The sequence below is a fragment of the Odontesthes bonariensis genome, chromosome 21 (assembly GCF_027942865.1).
Source record: "Odontesthes bonariensis isolate fOdoBon6 chromosome 21, fOdoBon6.hap1, whole genome shotgun sequence".
Lineage (NCBI taxonomy): Eukaryota > Metazoa > Chordata > Actinopteri > Atheriniformes > Atherinopsidae > Odontesthes > Odontesthes bonariensis.
Genome location: NC_134526.1, coordinates 22826712 through 22841531, shown reverse-complemented (window position 1 = coordinate 22841531; position 14820 = coordinate 22826712). Strand labels below are relative to the sequence as shown.

At 47.9% G+C, this 14820-nt stretch overlaps 2 protein-coding genes across 5 annotated transcripts in view; one reads left to right on the top strand and one right to left on the bottom strand.

The window, feature by feature from the left end:
* ep300b (EP300 lysine acetyltransferase b) overlaps positions 1-5303 on the top strand; it is a 30256-nt gene extending 24953 nt beyond the window's left edge. For all 4 annotated transcript variants that reach the window (XM_075454462.1, XM_075454460.1, XM_075454461.1 and 1 more), the window contains exons 29-30: positions 107-388; positions 528-5303. In XM_075454462.1, coding sequence (XP_075310577.1) covers positions 107-388; positions 528-3827 — 3582 coding nt within the window. In that variant the 3' untranslated portion in view covers positions 3828-5303. The remainder of the gene's footprint in view (positions 1-106; positions 389-527) is intronic.
* A 1523-nt stretch (positions 5304-6826) lies between these two features.
* cbx7a (chromobox homolog 7a) lies at positions 6827-12409 on the bottom strand. The gene is made up of 6 exons (XM_075453970.1): positions 12074-12409; positions 10882-10925; positions 10663-10728; positions 10503-10569; positions 8581-8875; positions 6827-8486 (listed from the first exon to the last, which is right to left on the bottom strand). The coding sequence occupies exons 1-6, from the start codon at positions 12140-12142 to the stop codon at positions 7909-7911; spliced, it is 1119 nt and encodes a 372-aa protein (XP_075310085.1). The 5' UTR covers positions 12143-12409; the 3' UTR covers positions 6827-7908.
* Positions 12410-14820: the final 2411 nt, after the last annotated feature.

Genomic DNA, 14820 nt, shown 5'->3' with positions numbered 1-14820 from the left:
TGCGAATCTAACATGAAAGCCAGCCTCCACAGACAGAAGCTGAATCACGCATCGCCTGCCGACTGTATGAGGAAACTCACAGCCGCTCTTCTGCACTATTTGGCAGGTTTTCTTCGTTATTCGCCTCATTGCCGGCCCAGCCGCCAACTCGCTGCCCCCCATCACTGACGCAGACCCCCTGATGGCCTGCGACCTGATGGATGGCCGCGATGCCTTTCTGACTCTGGCCAGAGACAAGCACTTGGAGTTCAGCTCTCTCAGGAGGTCCAGATGGAGCTCCATGTGCATGCTGGTGGAGCTGCACAATCAGAGTCAGGACCGCTTCGTCTACACTTGCAATGAGTGTAAACACCACGTGGAGACCCGCTTCCACTGCACTGTCTGCGAGGTAAGAACCGGAGATTTGACGCAGTGCTTGGGCAGACTGAGTCATAAACACACACAGTTTGAACCGAGACTGCACAAAATTGAATGATTGTATATGGAATTGATTGATTTTCATTTTCTCATCCTTTGTCTTTCTCTAGGATTATGACTTGTGCATCACCTGCTACCACAGTAAAGGTCATGAGCACAAGATGGATAAGCTGGGGCTTGGCCTGGATGACGATAGCAACAACCAGTCAGCAGCAGCTACCCAGAGCCCCGGTGACTCTCGTCGACTGAGCATCCAGCGATGTATCCAGTCGCTGGTCCACGCTTGCCAGTGCCGCAACGCCAACTGCTCCCTGCCGTCCTGCCAGAAGATGAAGCGGGTCGTTCAACACACAAAAGGCTGCAAACGCAAGACGAATGGCGGCTGTCCCATATGCAAGCAGCTCATTGCTCTGTGCTGCTACCATGCCAAACACTGCCAGGAGAACAAATGTCCCGTCCCATTCTGTCTGAACATCAAGCAAAAGCTCCGGCAGCAGCAGCTGCAGCACAGACTCCAGCAGGCCCAGATGTTGAGGAGGAGGATGGCCACCATGCAGAGGGTGGGGCAGCCAGCCGGAGGGCCGCCTGGAGGACCTATGGTAGGCCTTCCCTCACCAGGAAACAATGGCACCACAGCTCCAAATACCCCAACATCTGGAACCCAGCCCCCAACCCCTCAGACCCCAACTCAGAGCATGCCTCCTGTCCCGCAGCAGGGAATGCCTCCTGGAAATGGAGTGCAGCAGCAGCCAGGAGGGATGCTGCCTCAACATTCCCTTCATCAGTTTGAGCAGATGGCGGGCGGAGGTGGTGGGGCAGGAGGAATTATGAGCTCTCCCCAACATCAGCAGCAGATGCTTCCTCAGGTCCAGCAGCAGCAAAGTGGACCAGGGACCAACCCTCAGCAGCTCCAGCAGCTCCAGCAGCTACAGCAGCTCCAGCAGCTCCAGCAGCACCCCAACAATTTGCCACCTTATGCCGGCAGACCACCAGGCTCCTCCCCACTCCACCCATCCCAGGGTAAACCAGATCTTGGCTCCGCAACACCTCCCCAGCAGCAACCTGGTGGTGCTATCATGGCTGGAAACATAGGGGGCCAACAACCTCCCAATCAGCCACCAGGTCAGCAGCAACAGCAGCCCCCCACTGGCCCGCCACCAGCAGCAGTAGAAATTGCGTTGAAGATTCAACGGGTGGCTGATGCTCAAAGGAAGATGGCTCTTCAGAGACAAGCAGTAGCTGCGGGCTTGATACCCTCCCACCCTCACCACCAACAGGGTCAAAGCCAGCAAATGGGCATGGGACACTCAGGGACCGTGGGGATGGTTGGACCCCAGGGAATGCCAACACAAGGCCAAGCGACAGTGGCAACTGCTCGAGCCCACATTGATCAACAGCAGGGTGCTCCGCCCGGGATGATGGTTAGTGCAGGTGCACACATGCAGCAGCCCCCCCAACAAGGTAACATGCCACAGGGCCAGCTTCCGCCTCAGGTGCAGCTTCAGCAGCAGAGGATGGGGGCTCCACTTCAGAACCCTCAACAGCAGCAGTGGGCAGGCCAGGGGATGCCACCCCAGCCGAGACAGGCTATGATGAACCAAATGAATCATCCAGCCATGATGGCTCAACAACAACAACAACAACAACAGCAGCAGCAGCAGCAGCAGCAGCAGGCTCAGCACCAACAAGGTCAGGGCCATGCTGCTTTGATGAATATGGCACAGCAGCAAGGTGCTGGAGGCGGGCTCACTACTGGAGTAACCAGCGTTGGTGCTGCTGGTGGAAACATACCCCAAGCAGCTCTTCAGGAGCTACTCCGTCATCTCCGTTCGCCCAGCTCACCGCTCCAGCAACAGCAAGTCCTCAACATCTTGCGGTCGAGCCCTCAGCTCATGGCTGCTTTTATTAAGCAGAGAACCTCTAAATACAAGGGGGGGCAGGTGGGCCCTGGTGGACCAGTGGGAGTCCCAGGAGGACCTGGTCCCACAGGGGGTCCTGTTGGAAACGTTGTTGCAGGAGGGAGCCCACAGGTAAACATGAATGCGGCAGGTACAGGCCAGCCGGGAATGCACATGGGGGGTCAGGGAGGGACAAATGTCAACATGGCCACCATGGCTCAACTACAGCATGCGCAGCAGCAACAGCTGCAGCAGCAGTTACAACAGCAGCAGAGGCCAATGCTCGGAGGTTTACAACAGCAGCAGGTTGCAGCTCTGCAACAGCAGCAGCAGCAGCAGCAGCAGCAGCAGCAACAGCAACAGCAACAGCAGCAACAACAACAACAACAACAACAGCAGCAGCAGCAGCAACAGCAACAACAACAACAGCAGCAGCAGCAACAACAACAACAGCAGCAGCAGCAAGGGGTAGGACGAGGAATGCAGGGCCAGGGGCCACAGATGGGAAATCTCAACGGTCCCCAGTTTAGAGAGTTTATGAGACGACATCTACAGCAGCAGCAGCAGCAACACCAGCAGCAGCAACAACAACAACAACAACAACAAATGGGAGTAAATCATGGTCAGTTCCAGCAACCGCAGCCACCACAGGGTCAGGGATTTATGGGACAGCAGGGGATGCAGCCTACAGTGGGACAGGGTCCCCCTGGAGGTCAACCTCTTGGCCCTCAGCAACCTAGTGGCCCCCCAGGTCAGCAGGGGCAAGGTTATCCGGGGTCAGTTTCCCAGCAGCAGGTCACAGCTGCACTCCAGCAGAGGCTCCAGCACCACCTCCAGATGCAGCAGCAGAACACCATGGCTGCGCTTCCAATGGGAGATGCAGGGCCAGTTGGAGGGGGTGTAGGAGGTCCTCAGCAACCATCTCAGGGCCCTCAACCCACCCAAACTGGGCCCCCTCCGACATCCCTGCTCCAACAGGCTCTGCACCAAAGGTTGCTCCAGCAGCAGCAGCAGCAGCAGCAGCAGCAGCATCAGCAGCATCTGGGTCCGGGCGGGTCACCAGCTCAGCACAGCAATCCCATGAGCCCGCAGCAACAGCAGCAGATGGCCCAGTCCCCACACCCACACCTGCAGGGTCAGGCACTGCCCACATCGCTCGCCAACCAGGTGCGATCCCCACAGCCCTCACCCAGACCCCAGTCACAGCCGCCACACTCCAGCCCGTCCCCACGCATGCAGCCTCAGCCCTCCCCACATCACATCTCCCCACAGATGCAGATGGGCTCTCCACACCCAAGCCATCTGAACCAACACCATCAAGGAATGGTCGTCCCTCCGCAACAGCCTACAAGCCAGCAGCAGCAGCAACAGAACACTATGGAGCAGTTCGGATCGGACGAGAGCGCCATGCTTTCTCAGCTGAGCAGCATGGCTGGCCTACACGGGCCGGGGGGCAACGGTCAGGACCCAATGGGCCAGAACATAAACCACAACTCTTTAGACCACATGTAGGACTTCTCCCGAGTGTCGACCTGAGCCGAAGAAACGCTCAGTGAATCTCCGCACAAACTGCACTCACCCAGGACAGTGTTATTGTTATTAGCTTTTTTTAAAAAAAAAAAATTTTTTTTAAATTCTTTTTTATTACTATTATTAAATGTTATTTAAAATGTTTTCAATAAAGATGCATTGAACTGAACTTCCTATGGGAGACGAACATTAAATCAAGCATTCGTTAAATGAATTGGAATAAATGAATTGTAACTTATTGCTGTTAATATATATTCCCCCCCTTACTGAGGACAAAGGGGGGAGGTGGGTTATCTAGCACCCTGCTAGAGAACACCCCCCCCCCCCCACCACCACCACCACCACTCCCCTCATCTCCACTTTTTTCAGAAGAACAGTGATATTATTATTTTTGTTGGGGGGGCGGGGGTAAATTGAAGTACTTGCCTTTTTTTTTTTTTTTTTTTTTTAAAGTGGTCGAGAATTAGAGAGATGATTTAACGCAAAGAACTTTTATTCAGTTCTGTTTTGCATCATCCAGTCTGTCCATTTCTGTTTGCAGAGAGATGTGAATCCAAAAATGATGCATATCTTACTTTTTTTTTTTTTTTTTTTTTTTATAAATGTTTGGGTTTGCTTTATTTATTACTATTTTTCTCCATTCGGAGGTGGGGAGGGTCCGTGTCGTGTACCCTGAAACTGCTACAATCCGTATAGAACTATATTTTTGTTAATGACTGTTAAGATGGGGGGTGGTGGTGGATATGTTATTTCACTTTAGATGTCTTCAGTTGGGTCTGTCCAGGTGGGAGTAACGTCTGTGTTTTTATTGCCGTGGTCGAGGGGGCTGGGGGGTCTGCCCCGACTTTTGAGATGTTCGACGGCCAAATTCTCGGCGGTCCTGGCCCAGCGTCTGTAGTGGACATCAGTCGTGCTGGAAGGGACTCTTCTCCTCGCAACATGCAAGCCCTCTCCCTCGAATGTGTGCGCACTCCTTCCTCTTAAAGACACTTGATACGGAGCTTTGGAGGCTTGGGGAGGGGGGGTGCATACCTTTGTGCCTGTAACATTTTAAGTACATGGGCTGGGATATAGGGGAAAACAGAAAAGAAAAAAAAATGGGTGGGTGGGTTCCTTATAGTGTTTTTAGGATTCTTATCTTTGGAGTAAACGGAGGACGACGATGATCCAAATGAACTGTGTTGCACAGAACTGAGGCGGTATGAGCGGCCAGTCTCCGTCTCTTTCTTCCTCGTCCCTTTTGCTGCTTCCCTTGGACTTTATATCCTCCTTTTTTGGGGGGGAGGGGGGTGGGGGACGTAGAGCTCCCTCCTTACAAACTCCATCCTCTTGATCTTTCTGCTCAGAACTTTGGGAGTTTTAATTTAATATTTTTTACTGTACAAAGGAGACAAACTGTGGACTCAAATACTGTTTTTTTTGTTTGTTTTTTTTATATAATAAATTGAAAATTACCAATAGTGTTGCGTTTTGCATGTGGCTCTTGAAGAAATCGATGTAGTTTCTTTTGCAGTCCAAATCTAGAGTTTGCTGCTCCAGGCTTCTCCTGTGTGGGCTGAAAACACAGCGTCAAAACAAAAGGAGAATGAAAGACTATCACTGCGTTTGCTTTGAATTCTGCTCAACGAGGCACAAAAAATACGCCCCCCCCCCCAAAAAAACCCCTCTAAAGTTATTAGAACACTAAATGACTCTGAGGGTCTTTCTGTGCGTGTGTGTGTGTGCAGGGGTGGAGCAGTGATTTTAAATGTGGGGGTGTTCCAGGGATGGCACATGAGCACCACATCAAGCCCATAGACACGACGCTGAAGTTTGCATCCGATTCGAGAATTAATGGGCATAAAGGGCCATTTCACTGCATTTTTTGCATTTTGATTGCCCTAAACTAGATCCTGTATGGAAACTACAATAGTTAGACTGCTCAAATCTGGATGGAATTATTCTAAAGAGGCTGTAGATTCATTAAAACCTTGTTTGGGATTTGTGAAAATGCAGAACAGGGCCATTTTACTGCATTTTTTTTGCATTTTGATCGCCCTAAACTAGATCCTGTATGGAAACTACAATAGTTACACTGCTTAAATCTGGATAGAATTATTCTAAAGAGGGTACAGAGTCTTTAAAACACATTTTAGGATTTGTTAAAACTTTATTTGGTCATTGAAAATTCAAAAAGGTGAAATCATCTTTCTGTAAAAGTGGGGATGTCGAAACACCCCCATCCCCCACGGGTGTGACGCCCATGTGTGTGTGTGTGTGTGAGAGCGAGAGAAGAGGTGGAAATCTTTCTCTGATCTGCTCTGTGTGTTCGCGGTATGAAGCAACGTTTCTGGATGTTTCATGTAACCGGTGGGTCTGCTGTTCGTGATCGCCGTATCACCTGCTTCCAAACTTCCAATCCGACGTCGAGTTTAAATCTTCTCAACAGCTGTAGAGAAAAGCTTCGTGCCACCTAATGATCACGACCTCTTCCATCACATTTTTCCCACACCTGGAGCGCCTGAACGTGACGTGAGTCCGTTCATTGAGCGATCTTGTGACTTTCCAGAATAATCCTCCCCTCAAACTCCTCTCCTGTTGGTGCCTCCTCCACCACCATAATGACCATATGAATCACCCCATGAAATTGAGCTCGTTTAACGTCACTTACAGTAAAAGCTTTTTTCCTTAGAGCAACACGCCATCTAGTGGCGACAGATGGTTTAGGCGCTCTTGAATAATGGGCGCAAGTTTTGAAGGTGGGTGGAAATGTCCTTTTAAAAGATGCCGTTTTGTGAGTAAACTGAGCCTGAAACATGTTCGAAGAGAGAATTGTGTCTGAATAACTCTTCTCTTTGCAAAAAGAGTCGTGCAGAAAGTTCAGAGTTTCTGAACCTCGGCCTTCATAGAGATGAAAGCAAATGTGCTGGAAATATGGGCGAGAAAGGTGTAGAAGTTTCCATGTACCCACCCCATTTGAGATCAATGTACTCCAGGACACGTTTCCTTTAGTACACATTTATTGAAAATACAGTCAAATAAAAATGTTTGTTTTTTTTAATTAGAGAGAGAAGACATGTTTGACAATCCATCTTTGCCAGAAAGAGACTGATTTGGACACATTAAGTGACATAAGTTAGTTTAGCTTATACGTGTGACATGCAATAAATAATATCTCACTACAGTTTGACCTAAAGTACATTTGCACATTACCTAAACGGCGTAGAAGCGGCGGTGTAAACTGATACATCCTCTTTTGCACAAAGGCTACTGAAAAGAGTCGACTACCAATTGGTGATACAAAAATAGAACCAGTTAGCATTTAAAACTTTGAAAAGTCAAAGGATAGACAGCAAACACAACTGGGCCTCTTTTTTTTTTTACATCCATCCTCCTTGAAATGCAGAACTTCATCTAAGCGGCAGCCATTATTCCTCGGTCTTTGTTGTGTTTCTTTTGTGACAGAAATAAACCCCTCCAACAAAGCGCAGGACGGAGCTTTTTATGCATGTGCGGCTAAGACTGATGGGGCATGCGGCTGGTTCTGTGCAAAAAAAACAACAAAAAAAAAAAGAGCGACATCTTTACAAAACATCATTTTTGTAAGAAAGTGGAGCGACTGAAACGGGCCCCCGAGAACAGATCCGACTGTGAGACAGATGTCCAGCTGGAAAGCACTGAGGACACTTGGAAAAAGTAGCTGCATCGGAGTCGTTATGTGAACTGGATTGTTTTCAGACTGCTGTCTCGACATCTGCCTCCTGCTCTCAGTAAACCCAGCGGCTCAAACAACGATACCTGCCAATGGGATCCATTCAGCCTGCTGGATTGAAATGGATCATTTGAGCACTTTGGAGAGGTCTCAGGCTGTTTAGGCCCCCCAAATAAATGAGCCACAATACAAAATTACCACTCATTTCTTCAGTCAAGGGCAATAATGTCTTACAGAACTCAATAGGAAATGAGTGTAGTTTCGTAAACACGTGGAGTTATCTTAAATACATGACTATATACACACATGTAAAAAATGAGTGGCAAGTCTAATCATGGTTATTTGGAGCGCTCCGTTTTCCTTTCTCTTGGTTCAGTAGCCCTTAAAGAAGCCTTCGGCCACCGGGGCTTCTTTAAAAGTCACTGTCAGGGAGTTAAGAGTCACATGTGTAACGGTCACCTTCTCGGGACGCTCTGCTGCATGAGGGGCAGTCGGGGCACCGGGTTGTGTCACGATAACGCTCTGATTGTCGCCTCTCTCCACCGCCTTCCCCGGCTCATCGGCGGAGCAGACAGTGGGGGCGTCACCTGCCGCCTGGACGCACCCCTGAACCCTCACTATCACTGAGGTGGTGTTATTTCTCTCACAACAGCTGCTCTCAACTGTGGGACACTCCGACCCTGACTCCACGCCTTTCTCACCTCCGTCCCAAATTGACCCATCGCCCACCGAAACCGCATCTCCGGGTCTGGCCTCAGAAACCCATTCGCTGTCATTTGATTGGCCGCACGCGGACGTTTGTCTCTGACACTTTTCAGGCGTTACTCCGTCGAGTTTGTCATTCCACGCCTCTGTGCTTACTGCTGTCAGGAGGGCATCCACCTTCTCCTCCACCTCAATGTCCAAGTCCTGATGCTCCAGTGATGGAAGTGAGCTGCACTCTGACTGACCTGTGGGAGAGAACAGGACATGTTTTATTCACCTTAAGGTAACGAACTCGACCAGGCCACTATATTTACATATTTATAAACTTGGCAAACCAACCATATGAGCTGTTTTCACATCTCCCCTCAGTGGCGCTTTCAGACTCTGGCTTGTCCTCCTCACTGCTGACGCCCCATTCCTCATCCACGCGCTCCTCTTTCTTCCTCAGCTGACGGATCGGTTTATTTGTAGAGTGCCGTGCTTTGGTCATCCTCTGCCTGCTTATTCTCCTGGCTGGGCAACGGTACACCTGGTCCACATCTGTGCTCATGGACCTGGTGAGGGAGAGGCGCAGGCGAGGAGGGGGCTTATCCGTCACCTTGTGGGCACTGCGGAGGTCCATGGCAAAGACGTTCTGGGGAGGGAGGGAGGAGTGAGAGGTCAGGCAGGCGAACGATAACTGCGGTCACTACAAGTAAAACAAAGCTACATTCATTCATTTCATTTGTGTACCTTTGTCTTTAAGCACCCTTTCTTTCATTTGTTTATTCTTATTTTTCGGCGTTAAAGGTGCATTTAAAAATAAAAAAATAACTCGGACACTGGTTACAATAGCAAAGACAGATTACGCTCCGTCTGAAACGAGCAACGCACGTTTTCACATTTTGTGTCCTTTTAGCAACTCCGCCCACTTAATATAGAACGTGCCTCAACTACGAACTCACTTTGAGAACGTGGAGAAAAACCAGGAGTGGCGAAAGTGATAGTGAAAACGAGAGAGACTGTTCTTTGGAGTCACACCCTTTGTTGGAAAAGAAAAAAAAAGCTGCACTATATTCTGCTTTATTGGGGCTATTATTAGCACCGAACCCTGCATCTCTCTGCCTGATTGTTGATCAGTGGAAACAGCTGAATCTGTGTCATAACTGAGGGCCCAACACCACTAGTGATCTGATTGGTTGAACTAGTCTCTCCTCACCACCTTAAAGTCAACGTTTGGACAGTTGCGCGCCATCAGAGCATTTAAACATTGATACAAGACTTCTTATTTCTTGCCTTGTCATTCGTTCGCAGGAAGCAGTCGCAAGAATCGAGAGGGAAACTCCACCAATTCAAAAGATACATTTTTAGTTTGTTTAGTTTGGTAGAGAGAGATTACTCAGGGGGTACATAAAGCGTCCAAAGCTAAAAAAAAAAAAAAAAAAATTCCTATGACTCACAGCAATGTCATCTGGGCTGCATCTGAGTCAGCCTGAGACCAAGTTTAAATCTAGAATCCAGTTTTCTCTTTGCTGTATCCATACGATCTTTCAATGCCAGCAAAATAAATCTGTTTAAAGTCCAAAAGTCTTCCTTGATGTTAGAACTGAATCTTTTGGTACTTCTCCAGCCTCCAAAAGTCCCCTTGACCAGTGTGTGACTAGCTAACAGAGCTACGCGAGCCGCCCTAGGCTAGCAAGATATCACGCATTAAAGCTCACTACAGCGTTTTGGATGCTGTAAACGAGAGCACATGTATGAGTGTTTGTAAAACAGCCAGAGGAGGGACACCATTCCAGTCATAACATTCTTACGATTATTGAGACAAAACAATGTATTTAATCTACATAATGTATGTTTGATGTATATAATGTATGATTTGTCTTGCAATGAAACTTTAGCATTTAGATTTGCAAATAAAAGAAATGACCAAGTGACCAAAAAAAAAAGAAAAGAAAAGAAGTTAGTACACAAACTTTGTTAGCCATTAGCAAATGAATAAATGAGTAAATAAAAAAGACAAAAAGTTTTTAGACTTCCAAACAAAACCTTTGGATTTGCGAACAAAGCCCTGCGAAGCTTTGCTCTCACACCTGTTTCGACTGCAAACCCACTTCGCTTAACTGCACAATAAAAACACAATAATAACCGCCGGCATGTCAGAATATCTCATTTGCTCATCCTAAACCGAAAAATAAGCCAATTATTATTTTTAAATGTCGAATGGGAAGTCATCAGAAAGGTACAACCAGAGTTTGTGAAACAAGAAGAAAGGTAAATACCCGCAGCAAGAGCCTCCTGGGTCTGAGACCTTTCCTGCGATAGGCCAGAGCTCGGATTTTCTCCTGACTGCAAGGGGAGGGGGGGGGGCAGACAAAGAGAGACTATGAGTGGGAGAACAAACAAGCAAACAAAACTAACAGACTTTCCAATATTACTCACTTTTCTTCGTAAGCCAGGACTAGACGAGGGTCCAAAATGTTGTCCTCTGGCTCCCAAGTACTGTACCTGCCGACACAAACTCATTCAGCTACTTTCTACCAATCTGGGTAACATGGGGCATGGCCGACCGGCAGCACACTGAAAAACTCTACTGTACACTGTGTGGAAGTGTATATTAATGTGATGAGGTCACTGGATGATGACTCAAGGCTTACTCACTTTCGGGACCATCCTTGCCATTTCAGTAGATATTCCACATTACCCTGTGGAGACAGAGAGGGGGGGTGGGGGGGTCACATTTAGAAGAGATGCTACAGAGTCTAACAGGCTTACTCAAACTGCCCTTTCTATCTGCTCCGGTGAACCCAAGACACAAGCTGCTGTGTGTCAACAGAGGGTGACTGTCGCTTTAAAGAGTGGACCGAAGGAAGGAGGGAGGCTCGTGGAGAATGTTCTCCCTTTCAGACAGTGGTTTTCTGAGGGGTGACGTCAATGACAGCGAGTCTGCGTGGCCTCACAACAGTAGCTTGTGGGGCTGACGTTACCGCTCCACGAGCCTGTTTCCACGATTCTCGAGTACTCTCTAGAACACTCCAGTGGCTGCGATAGGTGGGGCCACGGTGGGAGACATGTAAACAAAGTAGAGTTGCGCAACGCTAAACTCCGAAACAATTATCCGCTGACCCAAGTCGAAATTAGTGAATTACCGCTTTAATAGAGCAGTTTGTCAATCCGGACACCGGCGGTTTCACCGCCAGGTTACAACACTGTAAACGTTATCGCTGCAAAAAGAGGAAGAGCGCGCGCTCCTTTTTTCTTCTTCTTTTTAAAAAAAAAAACAAAAAAACAACAGAAATTTGCACGCGTCGCGTTTAAATACGACACCGAGCACCTGTAGCTCCCTTCTCCCGGAGGTGGGGGTTTATCAGCCAGTGGCTCCACAGCACCCCTCCGCTGTGAATCAACCGGGTCAGCATCACACAGCACGCATTACGCAGCAGTTTCCCCCAGCTACCGCCGCCGCTCCGCTCGCTGGCATAACCAATATCAACTGCGCAGCACCCCGAACAGCGGCCGTAGACCAGCTTTAAGCATACACACACACCCCCTTTTTACATTTCTACTACAAGTGCGTAGGCTCCTCCAAAACACGGTCATGCTGCAGCACCACGGGGTTTGCACAGGAAGGGTGCAGGATGAGACCCAGACCTTGAAACTATGTTAAACTTTGGCGCAGTTACACATAAGAGATTAGTATCAACATCGCTTTAACGTCAACTACAGGATAACAGCGTAACCTAGTTTGGCTGTTACATGGCGACGGGAGATGTTTTTACACCGCGCACACTATTGCGATAAACACTACATTAAATTAAGTTTATTTAAGTGTATAGCCAGTGGTGTTTCTTACCTTTCTTACTCTCTTTTTTGTTATTGACTCAACCGCAAACACTTGGTCTCCTATTGATGACAGCTCCATCGCTGCACGCTGCCTCGCACGTTCCAATCAGGACTTAACTGGATCCCTTACTTGTTTTGGTCGAGGTGCAGAAATTCAAAAAAAGCAGTTTTAGAGAAAATGAGCACGAGGGGAAAAAAATCCCTTAAATTGTCACAGTGGGTTTTGGCACAGGGTAATAACGTCCGTTTTCCCAGCTGGTCCCTCGCGCTTCCCTCGCGCCTCCCTCACACTAAACTCACGCAGTCCGCCTGCCTCACTTTTTAAAATCTGCGACACATCAACACTGGACAGCGCGCTGCTGCTTTAAAGACGCGCGCGCCCCCCCCTTCTCATTGCGTAGTGCCAAGCCCCCAATAAGCGTGCCCGTGACAACGGCGAGGCCGCGCACGCAAATTAGAGCAGAGTGCAGAGGAGGGACAGAGGATGAGGGAGGAGGGTCACAAAGCCGAATTTTACCGTCAGTCTAAAGTCAGGGGGAGGGAACCGTCGTGTTCAAACTATCGAACTTTTCCATAAAAAGTCTGTTTTCTTCAAATAAATAGAGAGACAAACACAGTTTTCTCACATTTGAATTTTTTGGCTAAACTTTAAACAGTAGGCTAGTAGAAATGACATGTTATCACTTTTTGCATATTCTTGCTATTTTTCAGGCATAGTCCAACATTGATTAGCATTTTAATAGAATCTAATGTAGTTTTCCCCTGTGAGGTAAATGCAAAGACTGTTGGCTTAACTTAACATGAACACCTGAAACAGCAGATACAGCTTGCTTCGCTCAGTCCAACATGATTGTTTTTTCAGCAAATGGAAACTTAATATTCATTGTACAGACATGATATGGAATTGATATTTTCTTTGAACTCTACACCAGAGGTCCTACCAGGTCAAATCCCCCAAATTTCTAACTAATCAGTTGAAAGGTTGAAAAACAGAACATGTCAGTCCAATCATAATGTCATGATATGACTGCTATGGCTGATTTAAAGACTGATCAGTGGGAAATGAGAGGCAGTGTAGTTAAAGCACTGCACTCACTGAACTTGAGAGTGATACAGTGTGCGCTCATGGGTTTTTATGTAACAGAAGTAAAGCTGAGGAAGATCAGAATCTGCAATGGAAATGAAAGCCTTGCTTCAGTCTCCAGTCGAAATGTCCACCCATCTAACCGTGTTTGATCCAAATATGGAACTAGGCAGCCAAACCCTGCTGAAAGTCTTGAATTTACATCCCCAGTGCTAAGCAACCCGTCTGCAGAGAGGAGAGCTGGAAATTAGATTGAGCACAAAAAAGAGATAGAAGGTTTCGCTGAAGATAACTACTGCTGATGTGCAAGGGTAAAAATATTCCTTCCAGCATTGGGATCTTAGATGCTTTCCTAACTTTATGCCCGATCATCTATCCGTTCAGCCCTCAGGTGGGGAACAGCTCATAAAGGTGGGGTGACTCCTGTGGAAAAAAGGCCCAGAGCCAGATTCCTATTATCTTTCATTGGGGCTTTTGTGGATCAGTTTACAGTAAAACTCTCTGTTAACTCTGCACACACAGGGTATTCTGATGGTCTCTCTGCACCTGGAACACCTGCATCACTTACTGACATTGGGCGTCATGGCAACTGTTTCTGCAGCAACCGCTGAAAAGCTGGATAGTGACGATGACGCAGCAGGAAGAGCCGACAAACAGTTCAGGGCTGTGGAGCAATTCGAACTCCCTGAACTCTGACCTCCCTCTTCTGGGCGTACACAAGCAGGCCGTGTACGATTCATTTTCTGACCATTTCAGCTCTTTTTAAAGTAAAACCTCACCCTCTGTTGTTAATAATGTTGCAGGTTTCCAAAAGTTACCCCCCTCCCCTTCCCTCCTCTCCTGTTGTTGCAACCATATTTTGTCACGTTTTACATGAACAACTGGATAGTGGACATCACAAAACGCACACACAAACTTTACAGAGCTCCTCTGAGGACTGCAGAAGATTTTACACAAGTTTGAAGTCGAGTGGGGATGATGAGCAAACTTAGATTTATGGTTTAAGCCACTCGATTATTCTCTTTTTCATTCTTTTACTTTTAGGGTTTTAAGTGGCTACATTCTGCCCCACGGTGCCAAAAAAAACATTCAATCAGGTATTTTCCAGCAGTGCCTTTGCATCAAGGTGTAAGGCTATCAGCGAATCCCATCTGAACACGTGGAGATTTAATGGCTCTTTGGGGTGATTTTCCACCTTTAAGGTCCTCATACAGCTGCACAGAGCACAGGCCGGGATGAAGCGCTTTTCCCGTAAGAAGGAGGTTATTGCCCGCACCTCGCAGGAGATACACGGGCAATCACATGACTTGTTATCTGCCCGGATACTACTGCTGAAGCAGAGTTGGGAGTCAGGATGGAGGGGCGAAAACAACACGGCAGGACGGATCACAGCGATCAGTCCCACCCACGTGTTATGACTCACGTATGACTCACCAAACGTGCCAGTAAAGGCATCGCAGCTATTTCGCTGGAATATCAACACACACATGCATAGAAAGGGAGAGACAATGAAAAATATTAGGGTAACTTAAAGCCATGTACCGGGAATACATCGGTTTCTAGTTTATTTCCTTTTGTTTCTGCGGGGCCGGAACTAGAATAAACTCACCAGAGCAGAGTAGCATGCAGCATTTCTGGGAATATTAAACCACTTAGATCCTGATGTGAAACCT